Raw genomic sequence first — 21593 nt, 5'->3', positions numbered from 1 at the left:
TGTGTGTTTTCTGTATTTTTGCACGAGCTGGGTGTGGGTAAGGGTTTGCATGCTTACAATTTCTGAAAATAGAAAACGCTATTGGTCCTGAGGAAGGTGGTCACTGAATGTTGTCGGTGGTCATCTCCCTCCACCAAGACTCAAACAAAGTGATTTTACGGAATGCAGTTCACTGTAAACTGAATGAGGGAGAGATTTTCCTTTCCCTGTAACAAGACTAATACAAATGTCCTAAATATGGAGGGATTTCTGCTTTTGGTTGCTTTGGCTATAAATCATTTTCTTCTTTATTATAACTTAATTTAACTAAATAATAGTGTGGACTTGATAACACTTTAAAACTCACCTGAACGTGTGCTAATCCCTTTGTTTGAAAACCTTGAGCTGCTATCATAATGGCCCATGAATAATAAGCTGCAATATTAAAAAGTGATAAAAAGTTTGTTCAGACATATTGGATTTTTAAAAAACACAAGAATGCTGTTTAGGCTGGCATGAAATGTTTCTAAAATGATTGTCTTTTTATTTGATCTGCGGTGATGTACGTGAAGAAATGTATTACTATATATTCACTGCATACTAGTAGCCTTTTAGCTGATGGTCACTGATTTCATTAGATTAAATAGTAAGACGTTTAAGGGCTGTGCAATATGACCTGAAATCATAATTTACATTTACAGCATTTATCAGACGCCCTTATCCAGAGCGACTTTCAATCAGTAGTTACAAAGACAGTCCCCCCCAGGAGCAACTTAGGGTTAAGTGTCTTGCTCAGGGACACAATGGTAGTAAGTGGGGTTTGAACCTGGGTCTTCTTGTTCATAGGTGAGTGTGTTACCCATTAGGCCACTACCACCCTTAAACTTATTTATTAATCAATCAGTTACAATTATCATCCTTTTTTCAGCACCAGTTCAAATTTTTGATTTTTCAATTTTGCTATTAGTTCTATGTATGGGAATATTCAATTAATGTATTTACCATGTATTTAGTGCCTTTTTGACTAATGCAGAATCCAAGCCATATGTAAGGTTGAGATTTGTGTTGGCCATGGTACAACACTAATCAGATTTTAGCTTAGGTATTTAAGAAAAAGATCTGCAAACCATATTATGTTATAAAGTTAAAGAGATTTGCTGCACTGCACAGCGTCCAGTGCACACAGTGAAAGGTGGTCTCTGCCTTTAACCCATCCCCTGAGGGAGCAGTGGGCAGCCATGAAAAAAGTCCAGGGGGCAGTGTGTGGGGATGTTACTTTGCTCAGTGGCAGTTCGGCATTCAAAACAGCAACCTTCTGGTTACGGGTCCTTCCCCAGGAAAGTCATTTAATGCACTTCAAGCAGTCAAACTAGTAGATATTTAACAAATGAATAGAAAAGCCTTGTCTCTATTGCCTGTACATACTCTAGCCTAATGCTGGATCCATGGGCCTTTTGGCAGCAGCTCTCTGTCTTTACTGATGGGGTTACTTTGCAGGTTTAAGCCAATAACAAAAGCCTTGCCTCACTGAAGAACAGCCATGTCAGAGCTGTAATTTCCCACGCACTCAGCCTGTTTATTCCTATTCCCTGGCCTGAGGTCACAAAGTTGAAGCCAGAGTGGATTTTAATTGGATGCCAGACCCATTAATGGGATTACATGAGTGATTTGAATGTGTGTGACCAATCGATTCAGCCAAGACTCATTGTCCAGTCGGCGGCAAGAGTCTCAGTTCTGACTTTGTTAGCAGTGTGGGGTTATAGCACCGCCTGCTGCTCCTGACAATAGTGTCTTCCCCAGGCGGCCATTGTGCTTTAATAACATGACTGTGTCATTCATTGAGGCCTGGCAAGGCTTTTTTTTTTTTTGTAAAACACCCCTTTTAATGGTCATGTTGCAAAATAATGCATTGATTGTTGGTGTATCCTTTCCCCTCATTCCCCCTGCCCTCTCCCCTCGCTCCCTTGGTTCCCTTGCTATTGGTGGGGCGTCCCGCCCTTCCCTCCCTCTCCTTTGCGGTGCTGCTGTAGGACCTGGATAAGACACAGGAGGATGTTTTGAAACATCAGGCTAGCATTAGCGAGCTAAAACGCAGCTTTATGGAGGCCAAGCCTGAGCCGCGCCCCAGTCAGTGGGACAAGCGGCTGACCGCCAGCCCAGTCACCAGCCTGCGCCTGCAGGCCCAAGGGGTACGTCTGCCGCACCCGCCTCTGTCCGCCCCTTGTACACATTTTCCCTTCAGCCTGCATGCCTTCCTCCTGCAAACGCTGCGCCCTTCTGGTCTTCGGCCTTTGGACAGGTGCTGGCCTTGATCCCGACTGCCCTGTCTCAGTCATTGGCTGTATTCTGATATGAGACGTGTCTACTTGATTGTCCTGTGCTGCTTCATCATTTTTAATTTACAGGGATTAAAAACCTTTTGGACAGCTGCACATGAGAAAAAAGCAAGCCAATAAATAAGTTATATGTGATTTATATTCAACTTTTAGAATGCATGTAGCATTTCAGAATGTGTTTTATGCAGTAACATTAAACAGAATTTTAAAGGTGCAATGTGTAATATATGGGCACCTGGCAAATGTATTAAAGCTTGTCCCATAGGGGGCAGTGTTTTACAGTCAAACGTAACAAGACTGCTGTATCCCTTCTCCACAGCTCTGGCTCTTGTGCTAGTTCCCAATTTTGGAACCAGTGCCATGCTTTTCAAAAGAAAATTTGTGGCGGTGCCCAAAAAAAAGCACCGAACCGGCCCTAAACTTTTCTGGAACCGGCCCCCATTTATTGGAATGTTACATAAGTGAACATTTACCCATCACCAGCTAGAGAAAGGTTGTGGAGCCCTGACTCCAAATCACATTTTTTTTTTTTTTGTTTTCATACAGTCCAAATGAAAAGCCAAATGTGTTTTTAATCCCTGGTGTATACAGCCTGCATCTTTTTCAATGTAATGCAGGATCAGGCTAATCCCCTTTAATGTTCTAATTGGTAATGCAAATGAGATTCGAAATGAACCAACTGTGCAAGTTGGGATCTGTTTGAATGGATGACCTTTCCAGTAGCGATGACCTGCAATAACTTATGACCCACACCTGTCTCATCAGAACGAGACTGCTGATATTACCCTAAGTAACCCATAACTAACCCATAATCCCAACTGTCACATGAACTGGGACTGTGACGCGTTTTTCCTGTTCTCTCGGGCCAGTGGCAGGGCGAGCATGTCCTGCATAATCACAAAACGCCTTGTGTGATATTTCTACGCCTGCGTGGAGCTGTAGCTTTGATTGTCATTATATGTGTTCCAGACCCCTTTTTCTTTCACTGTGGGAATGTTCTGTGCTTTTTTTTTTTTTTGTTTTTGTTTTTTTTTTGCTGTAAAAGAGATCCACTGTTCACTTTTTCCGTTCACTTAGCAGTGAAAACTCAGCAGTGTCTTCAAGCGCAGTTTTTGCATTTGAAATGTTCTTTCTTTACTTTGTTCCTTTGGATTGCCTTGCTGTCTCAATTGCCGCATGTTTTTTTGGTTTTTTTTTTTTGGCTTATTTTTAGCTTTGTGTCCCATGTCTATTTCTGTCTCCTGTGAATTTGAATGCAAGTGAATTGTTACTGGAGGCATGTGAAACTCTCTCACTTTCTTTCTATGCATTTCTTGTGGGTTAAAACTGGAAGATCTTTCATGAATGTGCTCTTCACATTTCCTGTGTGTTTGTAACTAGTGAATTCTGCTGTTTTTAAATACTCACATTGGGGTGTTGTGATTGGTTTTCATCATCATGTTTCTGCTCTTCTCTGATCTGAATTTGAACCTGCCGTCTCTCACTTCTAGGATTTATCAGTTTTCTTATTTTTTTCTCTGTAATACTGAACTCTTTCCTCTGTCCTTCTCCAACCATGTAGAGTTTAGAAGAGGAGCTTACCTCCCTTTTTTTGAGTAAGGCCAGCTTTTCCATAGACCTGGCTGCTACTTGCACTGCCTCAGCCGGAGCTGCAGAGGGCACTGTAGTCTCTGAGCCTGTGGCCCATCATGCTGATGAGGTGCCTCCACAGTAGAACTTGCTTCAACTTTATGTCGCTTGTTTGCTTGCTCACTCTCTCTTTCACTATGTATCTCTCTCTCTCTCTTTATGCACCTGCGAACAGCTTCATTCATTCTTGTCATACCAGTGTGTATATCTGAGTGAGACAAGTTCATGTCCAGTCCAGGCACATGACACACACAAAACACACACACATAAAACTTTTCGACCAGGAGTAATGTCGCAGTTTGACATGGTTGGAATTTTTATTGTTGATTATTGCTACATTGACCAAAAAATGTGATCATGAATCTCATTTCAAATTTGAATTTTTTTCACACAACATGTACAACATGAGGAGAAGTAAAACAGAATACAGAAATATCATATGAGATGAAATACTGGTCTATAAAATATAGAAATATAGACAATAATCACTTATTCCTTACTGGATATGAACGTTAAGCATCTAAGGCATTTTCATCTTCACCCCACATGCTTGTGTATGGCCATCATAATTTGTCTGCTTTAAGTGTCCAGTCCTGTTTTCAGTGTCCTCCGCAGGAAGCTATGCTATGCCAACCTTTAGAATGCTATGACCCCTAACCCTGAGTAAGTGACATTGGTGCCTATCGTTACCTTTATGTTCCACAGAAAGCCCTGCCCCGACCGGAGAGCCTCCTGCCTGAAAGCAGAGACGACAGCAAGGTGGTCTCCACGTATCCGGTCTCTAACCCCAACCTCACTCCACCCTTCGCTTCTAACAGACAAATCTTTCCATGTTTTTATTTTAAATTCCAGACATGCCATTTCACCCAGACTCACGACTCCATCTTTCTGACTCACAATTGTGATCAATGAGACGGTCACTTCATGTCACCTTCTTCTTTGCTTTGATTGGTCATTTCGGTTGATATTTTTTCATGTTGACTACAAAGTTTTTGTCTTGTTTAGTGTGCTATATTTTGCTGTGCTTTTTTGCCTCAGTTGTGTGGTTGGTCATCTGTTATGTCTCTTCTTTTATGTTTCTCTCCATACCCTCATTTTTTTCCTCCATTCTCTGGTAGAACGCAGATGAAAAACTGAAATCAGAGCCCCCCATCGCTGCCACCGCGGCTCCGCCTGCCGCTGGAGGCACACAGCTGGAGGTTGAGATTGAAGAGACAGTGATCATTGAGGAGGTGCGGAAAGCCCCCAAAGCTGCTGCCTCAGAAGCCATGCAGGTCCAGGAGAAACCCCAGGAGGCGCTCAGCGAGGAGGCGAAGGATGAGAAGAAGCCAACGAGGGACAGCACTTCCTCGGACAGCGAGAGCGAAGAGGAGGCCGAGTACCACCCGCAGATGAGCGGCATCTCCACAGAACAGATCAAAGAAGAGCCTGAGAAGGAGGACCAGGAAGAGGCGGAGCTTAGCGTACAAGATTCTGAATCGCAATCAGAGCCAACAGCCAAAGACGAGCCAGCCCCGCCCACTGCAGAAGACCATCCCGCTGCAGGCATGCAGGATGCTAGCGAGCAGGGAGATGAGGAGATTCTGGTGACTCCTGACGAGGCTCCAAATGGCCACATGGAGGCACCAAACACACTGGGTTCTGTTGTGGAGGAAGAGGAGGAGCCGAAGGTGAACGGCGACGCGTCTCATGCAGAGACAGCGCATCTGCCACAGGTTATTTGTTGCTCTGAGGTAAATGGTCGCTCCGACCTGGAGCTCCAACCTAGCACAGGGAAGCCGTAAAAATGCTCCTCCGCCTCTCCGAACCTTCATTCCTCCCTCCCTTTCTGCTCTACCTCACCTCTACTTCACCACACACCGCTTCCATTCGCCCGGGCGGGGCTCATGTCGACCGTAGCCTGCTTTCTGTTTACCAACGTTTTATTGATAGTTTGTGAAGAGGAGGATTCTTTTCATCTGGTACCTGGGATTTTTTTTCCCCCAGAATTCCACAGCCTACTGATTCCTTAATCTCCATATTTAGTTCCGCCCCATCCACCCAAAGCTCACTCATTTCATTTTTACATCTGTCATTTCATTTGGTTCTTTTGCTTCCCCTGTCATTTATTGAATTTTCATCTCACACAAACACACTATTCTACAGAACAGTGTTATGAACAGTGTTACAGAACACTCATTTCCAACTGACAGTCCGTTGGATGAGCTGTGATTGGTGCTTGTCTGGGTGCTTGTTGGGAATCACCACTGCATGCATGGACATTTTTGATCTGTTCCATTCTTTCAGAATTTCATCTTCAAATTGTCAGCAGTGTTTCATCAGTTACGTCCTGCCACTCTTTTTAACACCGTCAGTTCTATAACATAGTGATTTATTAGGGGCTGGTAGGGGCTCCACAGTAGAAATACTAATATTTATGGAGTGGTTTTAAAAGTACTTAACTCATGTTAATCTTAACTACCTATTATTTTGGTACTTTTTAAAAAAAACTTTTTATTGGTACTTTTTAGCAGTTGACTGGATAAAAGCCAAGCTTTTAGTCTTGTACAAGGAGACAAACCTAAAAAAAATAACTAAATTAAAATGACCTAACAGAGCGTAAGCAATCAACAGAAACGGTTAGTTCACATTAAGACTGTCAGTCAATGGGGGGGGGAAAAATACATCTCGTTTTTGCTAATAATTAACTGCAATGAGTTTTTCAGCATAAAGCTAAAAGTATTTAAAAGTATCTGAATTATGTCAAAAACAATGCATTTCATTCATTTCACATAGTGCTTAACTTTAAAAGTCTCAGTATCAGCCTTTTAGAGTAATTTGATTAATTTTGTATTGGGAGAAATTTAGCCAGCTTGACCATTTGAGCTCTTTGGAAATACTGGAAAAACCTGAAAATGATGGAGCAGGTCACATGTCCTCATGCACTTACACTGAACTGTGTCATTTCCCAGCCATCTCGCTGTGGTCTGTGGTTATGATGGCGAAACTTACAAAAGTTGCATGGAGCATGACATCCATATACATTTTTGGGTTTGTGCACTGCATGACATGTGTTCTTTTTGGCTGTTTCTGTTGACACGGTGTTGCTGTGCTGGTGCACTGCCTTTTGCACTGAGCAAGACTTCGTTAATGAAGTCGTCTGGTAGCTGCGCCGCTCTGGTTCTGCTGCTCCCCAAGCACTGCCTCACTCTCAGCTGGTTGCATGCCTGGTCTTTTTTTGTGATTTAAAAAAAAAAAAAAAAAAAATCATTTTGTGTGTGTGTGTTTTCTCATCAGCGATGAAAGAAAACAAAGCAGAAAGACAAAAGCCAAAAAATAAAATTTTCCGGATCGAAACGTTCCAGTTTTCTGCTTTGCATGCATCGTTGCATGACTGCATAAAGATTAGTTTCTAGTTTGTTGGCGGTGCTGTGGTGTGTGTTTTTGCATTCTGAAGCAGTGTGCATGCATTCTTAGGTTGTGCTTGCTTGTGTTTTTTATTTTTCTTAGTGGCCCACCCAGATTTGCTTAGTTTATGTTGTGTGTGAGGTGAGTGTTTTTATCTGACTCCAAATCTATCTGTTCTGCAGCCCCCTGTAGTGAAGACAGAAATGGTCACCATTTCAGACACGTTCGCAGCACAGAAAACCGAGATCTCCACCAAGGAGGTTCCAATCGTTCACACGGAGACAAAGACAATCACATACGAAGCAGCACAGGTACACACTATATTGTTCTCTTAAACCAGGTATTTGTTTAATTCCGGGCACTGGCCTCTGTGCCAATCTGAAAACAGGGCCTGGCTTTGAAATCAAGGCCCAGTGTTATCCTATTGGTCTGAATCGTTTCCTATACCTGTATATAAATATCAATACGCTCTATACAGCACAACAGCATTATTCACTGAATAGAATGTAGGTGCAATTCTGTCTACACAAGATACACAGTAAGAGAGCAGAGTTTTAATTATTTACTGAAGTACTTCATGAAGAATGACTTAAGTGTTATGGAGGGAGTTGCCATTTTTTTAATTAAAGTAGTTTTATTATTACCCTGAGCAACATATTTATCATCCTAAATGACCTATGGGCATAAAGACAGAAGCGAGCATGCTCATGAGTTTTGAGTACAAAACAGGACTGTTTAGAACTGCTCACATCTGTAACACACCCTTTAAACTTTTGCTAGTAAAGCTTTACTTTTTGTGTGTTTTCCAGCTGGACGGCAACACCGATGGGGAGCCTGGTGTTCTGATGACTGCGCAGACCATCACCTCAGAGTCCCTTTGCACAACCACCACCACACACATCACCAAGGTCTGCACACACACATCTTCACCACACTCTACTGCACTCTTTTGCTCCATGCATCCTTTATTTCGAAACTATTTATGCGGTAGAAGTAAATATATACTGCTAAGCTACTTAGTGATCAATGTGAATAGTGTGTGTGTGTGTGTGTGTGTGTGTGTGTGTGTGTGTGTGTGAGTGTCTAAATGCCTGTGTGCATTATGCTAATTTCTTTAGTAAACATAAATGTTTGTGTTAATTAACTCTGTGTTTAATAGCATGTATGTTGGTTCTGTTTATTTTGTATGATCTTCAGACGCTCAAGGGTGGGCTGTCAGAAACCAGGATCGAGAAGCGCATTGTGATCACAGGTGACTCGGATATTGACCACGATCAGGTGAGTGTCTCCTGCCTCTTGAGACTGTGGATGTAATTTTGCCCTCTACTGGCTTTAAAGTGGCCTGCACCCCATGTTACTCATCCCCCTTTCCTTCACAAAGCACTCCTAAAATCTGGTGAATTTACTGTTACGGATCTTTATAAATCCGGCTAAGTGTGGCTTCCAGGTTCTTAAATACTGTAGTGGGCCAGTAATTCAGCCTAAAGGCAGGCCAGCTGATCGATTTCCTCTGATTGGTGCAAATCCACTGAAATGCCACTCATAGAAGTGGCCTGATTAAGGTCCAGCACAGCCCACCGGGACACGTACTTCAGACAGGCAGACAAATACCAAATAGGTTTTAATGGAGACTCTTCGATCCTGCTGAGCCCAACAACAACAACAGAGTTGCTTTTCTTCTTCCCCATCTGTCCTTCCAGAGTGCATCGGATTGATTTGACTCCCGTTTGCCTGACCCTGAGCGTGCGTTTCCCTAGAAACACCGCGGACGTGTCAGGAATAGTAGTGTTTTACAATAAATGCAAGGTTTCCATAGTAACTCTGATCAGATTTTTAATCTGCATGTGCAGTCAGAGCGTCTCCTTCATTACATTCCCTTCCCATCAATCCCTTATAATTTTGGGATTTTCATATTTAGCATTTTGTAACATTTTGCATGCATTTTTCTAACTATGTAACAATTTTTTGTTTCAAGCAAGTTCAAACAATATTAAATACGCATTTGAAAATGATGTGATTTCTCATTCCCATTATTATTTTGTTTTAGTTGTTCTTTATACATGTTATATGATTTATTGCATGTGTAAGTTATTTATAGCATGCATGTTATATCATGGTGTTCCTTCCTCTTTTGTTTGTGTTTTTTTTTTTTTTTTTTTGCTTTGGTTTGGGCCGTGTGGGGCGGTCAGGCCTTGGCCCAGGCTATAAAAGAAGCCAAAGAGCAGCACCCCGATATGTCAGTGACACGGGTGGTGGTGCATAAAGAGACAGAGCTGGCGGAGGAGGAGGACTGAGCTCCAGGTAAGGCCTCGCCCCCTCCACCTCCAACCCGCACCTCAAACCGGTGCTTGCCTGCTTCCAGCTTGTCATGCATGTCCGCATGGTTCACTGTCCTTTCCATTTCCTCATTTATGTACATGGGCTTTGGTCCCATGTATTTAAAAATAAAATTACAAACCTTGCAAGCTCAGATACCAAATCATAATATCCAGTAGAGCATTAAAAAAACAATAATATATTGTTATTAATAAAATGAATAATAATGATAATACAGTGGGGCAAAAAAGTATTTGGCAGCCACTTATTGTGCAAGTTGTCCCACTTAAAAAGATGAGAGGGGTCTGTAAATATAATTCTGGATTTTAGTTTTACATTCCGTCTCTCACAGTCAGTGTACCCATGATGAAAATGACAGACTTCTTATCTTTTTAATTGGGACAACTTGCACAATCAGTGACTGCCAAATTCTTTTTTGCCCCGTTGTACCTAAGCCACATCAAACCCAACCAAACATGAGATCCCCTTTACTTGGGGATTAGTGGAAGGCTTGTCCTCTTAATTGGCTGTTGTTTTTCTCAAATGGATTGAAAAAGCCCCTTAGTGTAAGTCTGATCATTTTGAGGCTAATAAAAGTCTCTTATACATTAGACATATGAGGGAGGGCCTGATTACTTCCACATAATAAAAATTAGCCTTCCAACAAGTAGGGCATTTGGCTCTAATTATTATTAGAATTGTTTTATTCTTCATCTTGCAATGACCTGTGATTATTGAGAGCAGAAGTGTTTAACTTTCCCTGACCTGGATCAGGTTCAGCAAATACGCCGTCTTCCTTCAGAAGGTATTATTCACCTAGTGGCTAGGAACTCATCGACCCTGGAACAGCGCGTGTCCTTTTTAGACGAGAGGTGGGCTTGTCAGGTGAAAACCTGGTGGTTTTCATGTCTTGCATGGTTCTTCTGACAGTTTGGAGGGTGAAGAGTGTTTGAAGATCGGAACTGGAGCTCAGAGCTGTAATGCTGCTGCAGATTTTTCTTCATTCTATTTCAGGGTCTTCTGACTAAACAGACAGTTAAGTGTGTAACACTGTTAGTAATTTGGTCAGTTTTTAGCCAGTCAGAACCACATACTCTGTAATTAGTCTATATAGTTTGCAGAATTATGATCATATTGGGTGTGTTATTTCTAAATGGAATGTTTTCAAATATAATTTTGATGAATTTGTGCAAGGTAAAGGTGGTGCTTGCAAACCATCGGCAGCAACCACATCTTATGTAACTCTGAATAAGCTCAGCGTTGCATCGGGGATGACCTTCGGAGCATCAAGTTAACCGTGGTCTCATATCTCTTCCCCCCCCCAGAGCTGAGGAGGCCCATGACATTCATACACGGTTCAGAGAAAGCGAGAGATTCACGGCATCTTCCGCCAGGAGGGTGGCCTGCTGCAAGGAAACCCCCCCATTCAGCTGATGTCATTTTTTCCCTCATTCAAATTAAGCTAACATTTGTAGTGGTTTATAGTTGTTTTTTTTTCCTTTTGAGATTAGTCTACCATTATTAAAACCAGATAGGATTCAAGTTTAAATGGTTATTTTTATTGTTCTGTTGTGTTCATCACATTCCTGGTATGTACATAGGGAAAACCTTCTTATGTATGTACATAAGAAAAAAATATTGATTTTTGCAACTGGGACTCATGGGGTTAGGAATGACTGGGAAGCCTAGCTTTGGACTCATAATGTTTGTTTGTTTAGATTTTATTTTATTTTTTTGGCATTTTTGATTGGTGCATTTCTATTGGACCAGCTACAGACGAAGCACTGTGTCATTTTTTTACATTGTACTACAGTGCCAACACATTACGCTATGCAGTCGAGACAAACATTCCATGTCGGGGGGGTTGCTTTCCTGTCTACCTCCCTCTGAAAGGAATTAAACAGTGGGGAAAAACATATTAAAATAATTGTTATATAAAACATAATAAAATGAAACTAGGCAGCTTGGAACATTTTTTTTTTTTTTTTTCCCCTGCATTTCTCCAACTTTCTGGCTTCGTTAATCAAATCTGTATTTGTAGATTTCTTCCCCCCCTCCCCCCAAAAAAGAAATTGTTTTACCTGTCTTTATTATCTGTAAACAAATTTCGATGTTAATGAGGTGAGTTTGTTTGACCTTTTAAATATTTTTTAATATATTTCCATGGGGATTAATTTTTTTTTTTTTTTCTTTTTTTTGCTTAATTAATCACATGCCCAAAAATTATTTTGTAGATACTGAAGCTAGTGTGCCCTCTGCTTTTATGCTCTGCAGTTCAAAAATAGTTCTTATGATGCACCGTGACTGTCAGTGTGCTCTTTGGACCTTGTGTATAGCAGATAATGCCAGTAGTTTTTTTTTTTTTAGCTGCTTGGAAAATAAACATGTTGTGTTTTTATCCTCCATGAACCCACACCCTCGATCTCAGTGTAACACTGTTTTAAATAAACGTTTGTTTATTCTCAGATTGTCTCTGTTTGATCATTTTGCTCCCAATGTAATCGCAGGGCTCTAGAGTGCAACAAAAATTCTAAATAGTTCAACAAAAAGAAATGAATATTTCACTGGCACTTAATTTTTGTGTCATCAGCACATTCAACTATCGATGGAAACCAAATTAATAATCAACCTATGGAGGTCTCAATTTGAAACCACAACAGACTAACTGTTGATCCAACTCTGGTTTAATGTCTTTAAAACACTCCAAATGACGCTCAGTTTCCATGTGCCTGTATGACCTCCCTACAACGCCTGGTCATGCTCCTGATGAGGTGGCGGATGGTCTCCTGAGGGATCTCCTCCCAGACCTGGACTAAATCATCCGCCAACTCCTGGTCAGTCTGTGGTGTGACGTGGATGGAGCGAGACATGATGTTACAGATGTGCTCAATTGGATTCAGATCTGGGGAACGTGCGGTCCAGTCCGTAGCATCAATGCCTTTATCTTGCAGGAACTCACAAGGGGTCTGAGGATCTCATCTCATGACAGTCGGGCTACCTCTGGCAAGCATTTACATTTACATTTACAGCATTTATCAGATGCCCTTATCCAGAGCGACTTACAACCAGTAGTTACAGGGACAGTCCCCCTGGAGCAAATTAGGGTTAAGTGTCTTGCTCAGGGACACAATGGTAGTAAGAGGGATTCGAACCTGGGTCTTCTGGTTCATAGGCGAGTGTCTTACCCACTAGGCTACTACCACCCTACACATGGAGCACATGGAGGGCTGTGAAGCCAGAAAGCATAGGAACTGAGACGTGGTTTGTTGTCCCCACCTGCAGGACCACGCCTTTATTGGGGACGTCGTACTATTTGCCTATAATTTCCACCTGTTTTGCACAACCGCATGTGAAACTGATCAGTGTCGCTTCCTAAGTGGACAGTTTGATTTCACAGAAGTGTGATTGACTTGGAGGTACATTGTGTTGTTTGAGTGTTCCCTTTATTTATTTATTTTTGAGCAGTGTACATTTTTTTATGTATTTTTTCCAGACCTCAGACTAGCGTCTTTTTCCATTGCCTCAAAATGCATCACCTGACCATGCATTTACCGCACGAGCCCAAGTGAAATGGTAGACGTTAAACACTGAAAAGGTACAGTGCATCTATATAACACATTACATGCAGTGATAAATGTGCTGGCCCGGTGTCCCCTCTTCAGCAACAGGCAGCCGCAAACCGATCATCAGACCCAAGATGGCAATCAAGTTCGAGCCCTTAAAACAACAGTAGCATGTGGGGTTTGAACCTGGGTCTTCTGGTTCATCGGCAAGTGTGTTGGTAATGTAGCAGAAGTTTTGTTGGGTGTTTTGGGGGGAATGGGGTCTGTTGTTCATGGATTTGTCGTTTATTCGTCCTTGTCCTCTTAACAGCAGGTGACACCCCTGTCTCTGCTTGGCTTCGTGCTGTCAGGTAGGTGGACAGTGACCAGCTCTGCGCCAAGGTCGTCGCCGTGAGCCATGGATGAAGTTGTAGGCCGTGTCTCTGGGGTTTTGGCTCCTCATCAGCTCTTCCTCTGCTGAAAGTAAAACTAGGATAAATAGTGTGTGTGCATGGGGAAAAACTACATTTAGAATTAGCTAAAGCTTGTATCCTTAGCAGCTAGTGGAGTGATGCTGGCCTAGCGCATAAGGAACCGGATTCGTAACTGAGGTGTTGCGGGTTCCAACTAGGTAAAATTAAACCTTTCATTGTGATTAAGTGCTTCTTTAAGGACGTAACTGTACTATATGAAGTGTTTAAATGTGAATGTTTTCCTACTTGCTGACCTTCCTGCTAAGATACATGCAAAATTACAGAACAGAGTTCTGCGGCTTGACCCCTCACTGGCACTAAAAACCAGTAACATATCGCTCCTGTCCTGATACAGCTTCGCTGGATGCCCGTCCCAGACCACATATGTTAGAGACTACCTTTCATTCCCATTCTTACTCTAAATTTGATTACTAGGCTCATCTGCCCTTATTTACCACACCGTACCCTCAGCTACAGTGGAACTGGCCTTCTGGTGATGAGCCTTTTTAAGATGTCCACTAGCAGCAGTACGGCGTATGGTGACCCACTGTAATTCTTCCCAAACTTTTAACCTGGAGGATGCCCACGTGAACATTGGGAGGGCATGGAAACAGACCCAGGGCCCAGAGTTGATCCGCTCAGACTTGGAGGTGTGAGATCAGGGGCCTACCTGCCATGTGGCATCATCATCAAAATAGTCACACAACTATAATAAAAATATAACTAAACTTCAAATACATTAATTATGCTGACACAAAAGCATGACAAAAGGAAACCAGTAACATAACACAAAATATAACCATATAATATAACCACTGTGCTGCATGGAGTTCAAGTCCCATTTGGTTCAATAAAAGCAGGTTTCTAACTTAAACCAGACGCTGCATGCTCCCAACCATGTAAGATAAGATCAGGGTTGTGTGTCTGATTTAATCAGTCCTGTCATCATAATCTCACTGTGCCCTGACATCATTGTATATCATTTTGTATTATGTACCTCCCTTGAAAACCAGTAAGAGTCCAAATGTTCTTCACTAGAGCACTCAAGTGTAGATACTTGTGTTAAAAAAATATTCTGGTAAATGTTAAATGCTGTACTCATTTTACAGTGAAGCACATCCACAGAAACACAAGTGAAGCCCTGCTAACTGGGCCCAACGTTCTATTCATACTATTGTAAAGGAATAGAAAATGAATTGAATAGCATGTAACATTAAACAGTATGTTGGCTCTGCAGTTCAAAAATGTTCCGTTAGAGTTTAGAATTCTCGGTCTGTTCGGTTTGGTAACAGACATGGATTTCTAACAGAGATCATGTTTAGGAGGAGGACGGAGAAAGCACTCAGTGTTGCCAGATTTGTGTGGTTTTGTGTGTTTTTTTTTTCAGGAAAAATTGCTTGTTTAGAATAGAAATTCAGAAATTCAATACTTATCAGATGCTTATCAATACTTTATGCAGTTCTGAGTGTTTTGCATTTTTGATGGTTTCAAGATGAAATGATCAGGTAACTGGCAATACAGTTTGTGCTGCTTTAGCATGTAAGTAGGTTTACATAGTCTATAACAAGAAAGTGTAGTCCATGAAATTAGTTGGCTACTAGCTAATGCCACAAAAATGAATTGACACTAGTATGTTATTGTACAAATTTTAGCACTACAGTTGTGTAAAGACGCCCCGAAACTAGTACTTTTTTTATTAGTACTTCACATCTGATAAAAAATATATATATAAATCTGATGTAGAGATGGATGGTAACTTACTTTCCTGTAGTTTCCACATCAGATGGGCCATCAGCAGCAGCAGCAGCAGAGTTACAGGCAGAAAGACACCACCCCAGAGGAACCATCCAGGCACTTCCCTCACAAACACGGCCAAGGTAGACATGTCTCTTGCCCCGTCTCCTCTCTTTCCGCGTTGGAGTGATCGGGCCGCTCATCACGAGGTCTCTGACCTGGAAACGCGGCCCCGGCCTGGGAGTTTGGACTTTGCGCTGTTTACAGTCCTGTGATTTGCTAAGAGGATTTAATGCTGGTGATGTTTCATAGTTCACTTGGGTGCAGCGAGCTTTTCAGCGCTGTTTTGGCACCATAATGACTATTTATAGTAGCCTAGGTGGTAACACACTCACTTATGAACCAAGAAGGTTCCACAAAGTCCCAGGTCCAAACCCCACATACTACCAATGTGTCACTGAGCAAGACACCTAACACTGAGTGTCTCCAGGGGGACTGTCCCTGTAACTACTGATTGTAAGGCACACTGGATAAGGGCGCCTGATAAATGCCGTAATTGTAAACTAAACAGAATTTCAGAATGCCGAGTGCATGATCACAAGCGCCGTCATTTGACTGCATAGAAGCGCTCTCTGCAGTAGGACCCCTGTTAACTGAATAATTTCTGAAAGTGAGCAGTGTGACTCACATGACCTCTGCCCCCTCATCCGGGGCGCTGATATTTCGAATCAGGACTCGCGTAACTTTCCCAACACCTTTTCATTCCAGCAGTTCATTATGCTTCAACAGGATTTGGCCCTTGGCACATTACCGACAAATCAGATATTAAATGAACTTCTCTGCTTGAACACACTGCAAGTCCTCCCTACACAGCACAGAGCTGCATGAATGATAAGTTTTTTTATTAGTTTGCCACATTTGGTCATGTTACTCGTATATTGCATTAGGGTATTTAGAGGATGGGCCCCAGTTGTCTAGCGCCAAGCCCACAGGTGGGCTTTGTAAATCCTGTCCACAAAAAGGCTGCACTGCACTTATCTCCAGTTAGAATAGTGGCCATGGTTTACCTGCAGGGATGTTGCCGGGTTTGAAGAGGCCAGCTCCCGCCTGGGACAGTTCCTCGACATTAAGCAGCAGCAGTCTGGCCGCTTTGTAATTGGTCCGGGGGCTTTTGTTCTGCAGTGTTTGTTTGCTTACGTCCTCACTTCCACCCTTTTTAGTTGTCAAATCGTGTATTTGGTTTTTAAAGAAGCCCTATTATCCTAATGAGGAAAGAAACGGGGAACCAATCCACATTAAGATCAAAGATCCTTGGATCTGATGCGCTTTTGTCAGGGAAAGCCAGCCTGATTTCCATACTGTGACATTTTCCCTTTATCCGTGCAATAAACCCGTGACCCGTACGGATCTTTGGCTGAGGGGAGAACCAGCGGCCAGTATATCCAGTAAACTACAGACTCCGCTCCAATCAATGCACACAATATTAGACATATTGATTGATCGTTTTTTTTTTTTTCTTTTTCTGAATGTGTACTTTAAAGTGTTTTCAGTGCGGTGCGATCCATTATTTGTCAGTGAGCACATAACTCAAAGTTTCTCCCATTTCTATGTGAAAGGTTGCTCTGGATTGTTTGTAGTGAACATGTTTTTTTTTTTTCCAACAAAAGCTCCAGAAATACCTCTTTCTGCAATGTAATTCAGCTGAGATATCGAAAGCAGAGCGCTTCATTCCTTACAACTTCTGCAAACAATTTCTTTTTGAACACATGTGAGTGTGCAGATTGATAGCTATCACAGAAATTGAAGTCTACGTGTCTCCAGGGTTATCATGGGCGCTGGAATCCAAAACGGTGATCTTCTCCTTTTACGAAATCAGGAAAGTTCTCAGTGCTGAACTTACAATTTACAGAAGCTCACTATAAAAATTATAACCTTCTACCCTCATTAAACTATTTGTGGTCAGAATGTCATGTGAAATGAACTATTTCTTCACAGAAGACAAATGTAAAGTTTATATAATGTAAAACACATAAATACGTTGTTGTATTGTTGTAAGTATCTTGGTCACCCAGAATATCATGTTTGCACATGTTACCTATTTTAAATCCTCCCTAAGGAGGAATTAGGGTGCTTGAGATTTCTTATTAAATATTGTGTTCTGGGAGACACAACCAAAAAAGAGTTGATAGTTTCTCTTATTCACGTATATGCTAATATCTATTTACAAGGAGAGGGTTGTGTGAGGAGGGAATACACACATACCCGGCCGAAGTGAAATATTGTGAAATATTTATTTACAGTGAGAAGTGAACAACCAACCAAAACCGAGAGGGCAGTGGTGGCCTAGCGGTTAAGGAAGCTGCCCCGTTCGAATCCCGATCCGCCAAGGTGCCGCTGAGCAAAGCACCGTCCCCACACACTGCTCCCCGGGTGCCTGTCATTGCTGCCCACTGCTCACCAAGGGTGATGGTTAAAAGTAGAGGACACATTTCGTTGTGTCACCGTGTGCTGTGCTGCAGTGTGTCACAATGACAATCACTTCACTTTAGAGTGCTGTACATAACAACAACGGACAGGAGGAACAACACACCATAAACGGAGAGACTATACAGTTTACACAACTGACAACACTGACCACTCTAACAGGCAACAAAGGCTTTTCACTAATTTCTCTTAAAGCACCCCGAAACTCTCCTCTCTATCCTCCTCTGGCTCCACAACAATGGGCCCCGCCTGGTGGCTGGAGTTGTCCTTAAATGCACTTGTTTGATGAGTTGATTGGCAGACTGATGATGAGGGAATAGGTAGGAACCATCAATCCCAATCTCCACCCAGCAAACAGCCTAAAAGGGAAATACACACTGAACACAGAGCACTCCAAACCACATACGACCCAAAGGACGTAACACATGTAAATCCTCAGGAAGCCAGTCACAGTGTCATTGGGAGGGTTGCATCATAAACCTTTTGCCATGTTGATTGTCAAATGGGTTGATGTGCTGTGGAATATTCATGCAAATCCTGAGGACGCCTCACCCTACCAAACAAGCCCCCTCCCCAGAACTGCCATAAAACGTCCACCACATAGTTCACGGGGAGAATCCAGCTATAAAATCTCATATTCCTGCCCATCTGCTCTCCTGCTTTCAGGGGCCCTGCCGGGTCCGAGTTGTATAATTTGCCCGTAATTAATATCTGCCTGCCTGGCTGAGGATTAATTAGACATGACTGAAGACGTGGCTCTCGGGCCGGTTATTTTATCGCTTTTCTGCAGCTTTTGTGAGGACAGCAGGGGCTTCTGGGGGTCAGCTGTCTGTCTCGTCCTCCCTGTTAATAAACCGGGCCTCTGTCTTATTGCCGGGGGATCGGTGAGGTTTGTTTAAGTTAGCGGTCAGGGTTGGATCCAACTTTCTTTCAAGTGAAAGGGCGCCTGGAGAGAAATGATCATTTCCCCTGACGAGGATGGTCATTAAGGCCATGGCGTACAGAATCTGGTATTAATGAATATCGTTGGTGGATCAGTGAAGTTGTCGCTGTAAATAATGAATGGATCAGAGCGTGTAAGTGGCTATTAAGAGGAATAATTGAGTTGGTGGTGCTGAACCTGGGACGAGGTGCATGTCGAAACGTCTCTTTCTCAACGTCACATGGAACAATATGCAGTTAGTCCCATCCCAGCTAATGGCTTTGACAGGCGTCCTAATCACCTCCCATATCCCAGCCTCTGATGCCTTGTATTAAGAGGTTTTCTTACCTTGTGGACTACGCATGTAATCTAATAATGGAACATTTTATACAGAATGTCAGCTGAAAGTCATAGACAGTGATAACAGGGAACATTGGATAACTAGTTTAAGTCATATAACGAATTTTCAGTCAATAAATAAAAAGATCAGTAGATTTAATGAGTATGTGTCCAGAAAGTCCTTCTTATATTCATGGAAATAATTTAGAGTAGGAAAGATTGGACTGTGATATTTTTTTTTATCTCAAAGTACATCGTAGTATGAAAGTGAAGTGATTGTCATTGAGAAACACTGCAGCACACAATGAAATATGTCCTCTGTTTTTAACCATCACCCTTGGTGAGCAGTGGTCAGCCATGGAAGGTGTCCATGTCAAACACTTTTGCATGAGGGTAAATTAATGGATTAGGGCATAAAAACCAAGTATATGGCGCCTCCTGGTGGGCTAGAGGCCCCGAGGTGTTACATTAAGGAAACCTAAGGCAGGTTTAAAGATTATGATTTTGATTCTTTGTCACTCCATAACATTTCATTGCACAAAAAGTATTTTGCTTGTGTAATATTAACAAATTCTTGTGCCTTTTCAAATGAAACAGAATTACTAAAAACAGATGTTTTTGAACCAGATTTACACAATTATGTTCAAAAGTTCGCATTCCCCATAAGCTTTCCCCTGGGGACTCCAAATGTCCAAAAACCATCTGCAACTCTGAACAAATCATTTGAAGTTCTTTATTAAAGGGCTTTCTGGTCCGACACTGCGATACCCACAGAAAGAGAGTTTGTGATTGGTTATGGGCAGATGTGACACAGAATGAGAAACAAACTGAAAATGGTCTGATGTGGAATGAGAAAATATAATTAATGGGGTTCCTAACATGTACTATTTAATTCTAAGCCGTGCTCCGATACAATGTCCAGTACATGGCCGAACCTCAGGTCAAGAGTGCTGGTCAGACTGTTTATCCATCTTAAGTCAATGTGAAGTGATTGTCATTGTGAAACACAGCACACGGTGGCACAACGAATCCCATCACCCTTGGTGAGCAGCGGGCAGCCATGACAGGCGCCCGGGGAGCAGTGTGTGGGGACGGTGCTTTGCTCAGTGGCACCTTGGCGGCTCAGGATTCGAACCGGCAACCTTCAGATTACGGGTCTGTTTCTACCATCACTGCCCCCAACCTTAAGGTGGTTATGAAGATTTTTTTCAGGAGGGGGTATTGACACAAGCACTGAGTTTCTCCTAATATTCCCCCTGACAAGTCTAGATTAACGTAAATCCACTACCTCCATTCTCAGGACCTCGTCACCTTTAAATGGCGGTTTAAGTAGTTTGACGACGGCACAATCAGGCCTGTGCAGAGTAAATATTTATTGAAGTAGTTTGGTTCATTTTTAAGCAATGACAACCACAGCCTGGCCAAGAGGCTGGAGGCTTTTCCGCCGGCATGCTTGCTTGGGCTATAATTAGCTGCTTTGCTCCTCTGCATCCAACCCCATGTTTCCTCTGTAGTTCCCATCATGGCCTCGACAGACTCAGAACGAAGTATTATTTTCCGTTCCAACACCGCTGTTCTGGTAATCAGCCAGATAAAGCCTGAAAGGAGTTTCTGAATGCGGATAAAGGAAGAAGACAGCAGGCGTCAAGACGTTAGACATAGACCATCAGATTATTTCATTTAGATTCATTTGTCTGCCGGCCAGCGGGGAGGTGAAAGAGACTCAGAATCTCTCTCAGATTTCCTTTTGCATGCATCATATTCAGGTTGCGAATAATAAAGACAGAATTTGCACACATTGCATCTTTTCCATTGCATCTTGTTTTGAAAAGAGAGAGCAAATCTTGTTCATAGTGCAGACTTAGCATTTGGAATATGAGAATATGAGAAAAGACAAATCCTTCGCAGTATTGACTTTATCACAATACCGAATACATTTTTTACATTTATGAATTTCATTAGATATTGACAATAAAACACTTAATTATTATAAAAAAAATTTATACCCTAGCATCCCGTCTCATCTTCAATCAGCCAAAATACACCCATGTTACACCTTTTCTCACCTCTCTCCACTGGCCGCTCACATTGAGTTCAAGTCCTTGATGCTGCCTACAGGGCTGTAAATGGAACCCTCCTATATCAATACAATACTACCTAGCTACACTCCTGCACACTCTCTCAGATCAGCAAATGAAATGAGACTGAAAATTCCCTCTTCACAGGGTCTCCGATCCCAATCAACTCTGTTCTCCTTTGTTGTCCAGGGCTGGTGGAACAACCTGCCCTCCTCCATTCGACTAGCCGAGACTACCACCACCTTTAAGAAGCAGTTGAAAACCCACTTATTCAAAAAGTATTTCAGACAAATCTAACACTTACACAGGCACATGCACACACACTGCACAAAATAATACAAAAAAAAATATATAGAATCATTTTTTTCTTCGTC

The 21593-nt window shown here is 42.3% G+C and overlaps 1 protein-coding gene and 1 long non-coding RNA gene across 18 annotated transcripts in view; one reads left to right on the top strand and one right to left on the bottom strand.

Annotated features, from left to right (window-relative positions):
- epb41l2 (erythrocyte membrane protein band 4.1 like 2) overlaps nucleotides 1-12112 on the top strand; it is a 57717-nt gene extending 45605 nt beyond the window's left edge. For 5 of the 17 annotated variants that reach the window (XM_029002717.1, XM_029002719.1, XM_029002720.1 and 2 more), the window contains 9 exons: nucleotides 2010-2168; nucleotides 3877-4014; nucleotides 4650-4703; nucleotides 5063-5677; nucleotides 7514-7642; nucleotides 8141-8239; nucleotides 8529-8609; nucleotides 9521-9632; nucleotides 10973-12112. In XM_029002717.1, coding sequence (XP_028858550.1) covers nucleotides 2010-2168; nucleotides 3877-4014; nucleotides 4650-4703; nucleotides 5063-5677; nucleotides 7514-7642; nucleotides 8141-8239; nucleotides 8529-8609; nucleotides 9521-9625 — 1380 coding nt within the window. In that variant the 3' untranslated portion in view covers nucleotides 9626-9632; nucleotides 10973-12112. The remainder of the gene's footprint in view (nucleotides 1-2009; nucleotides 2169-3876; nucleotides 4015-4649; nucleotides 4704-5062; nucleotides 5678-7513; nucleotides 7643-8140; nucleotides 8240-8528; nucleotides 8610-9520; nucleotides 9633-10972) is intronic. The other 12 variants (XM_029002728.1, XM_029002726.1, XM_029002725.1 and 9 more) reach the window with 9 other exon arrangements.
- A 961-nt stretch (nucleotides 12113-13073) lies between these two features.
- Nucleotides 13074-15590, bottom strand: LOC114763731 (uncharacterized). The gene is made up of 2 exons (XR_003742373.1): nucleotides 15424-15590; nucleotides 13074-13666 (listed from the first exon to the last, which is right to left on the bottom strand). It is a non-coding gene; the product is annotated as an uncharacterized LOC114763731 (long non-coding RNA).
- Nucleotides 15591-21593: the final 6003 nt, after the last annotated feature.

Source organism: Denticeps clupeoides, chromosome 14, assembly GCF_900700375.1.
Source record: "Denticeps clupeoides chromosome 14, fDenClu1.1, whole genome shotgun sequence".
Taxonomy (NCBI): domain Eukaryota; kingdom Metazoa; phylum Chordata; class Actinopteri; order Clupeiformes; family Denticipitidae; genus Denticeps; species Denticeps clupeoides.
This window is presented reverse-complemented; position numbering and strand designations above follow the sequence as displayed.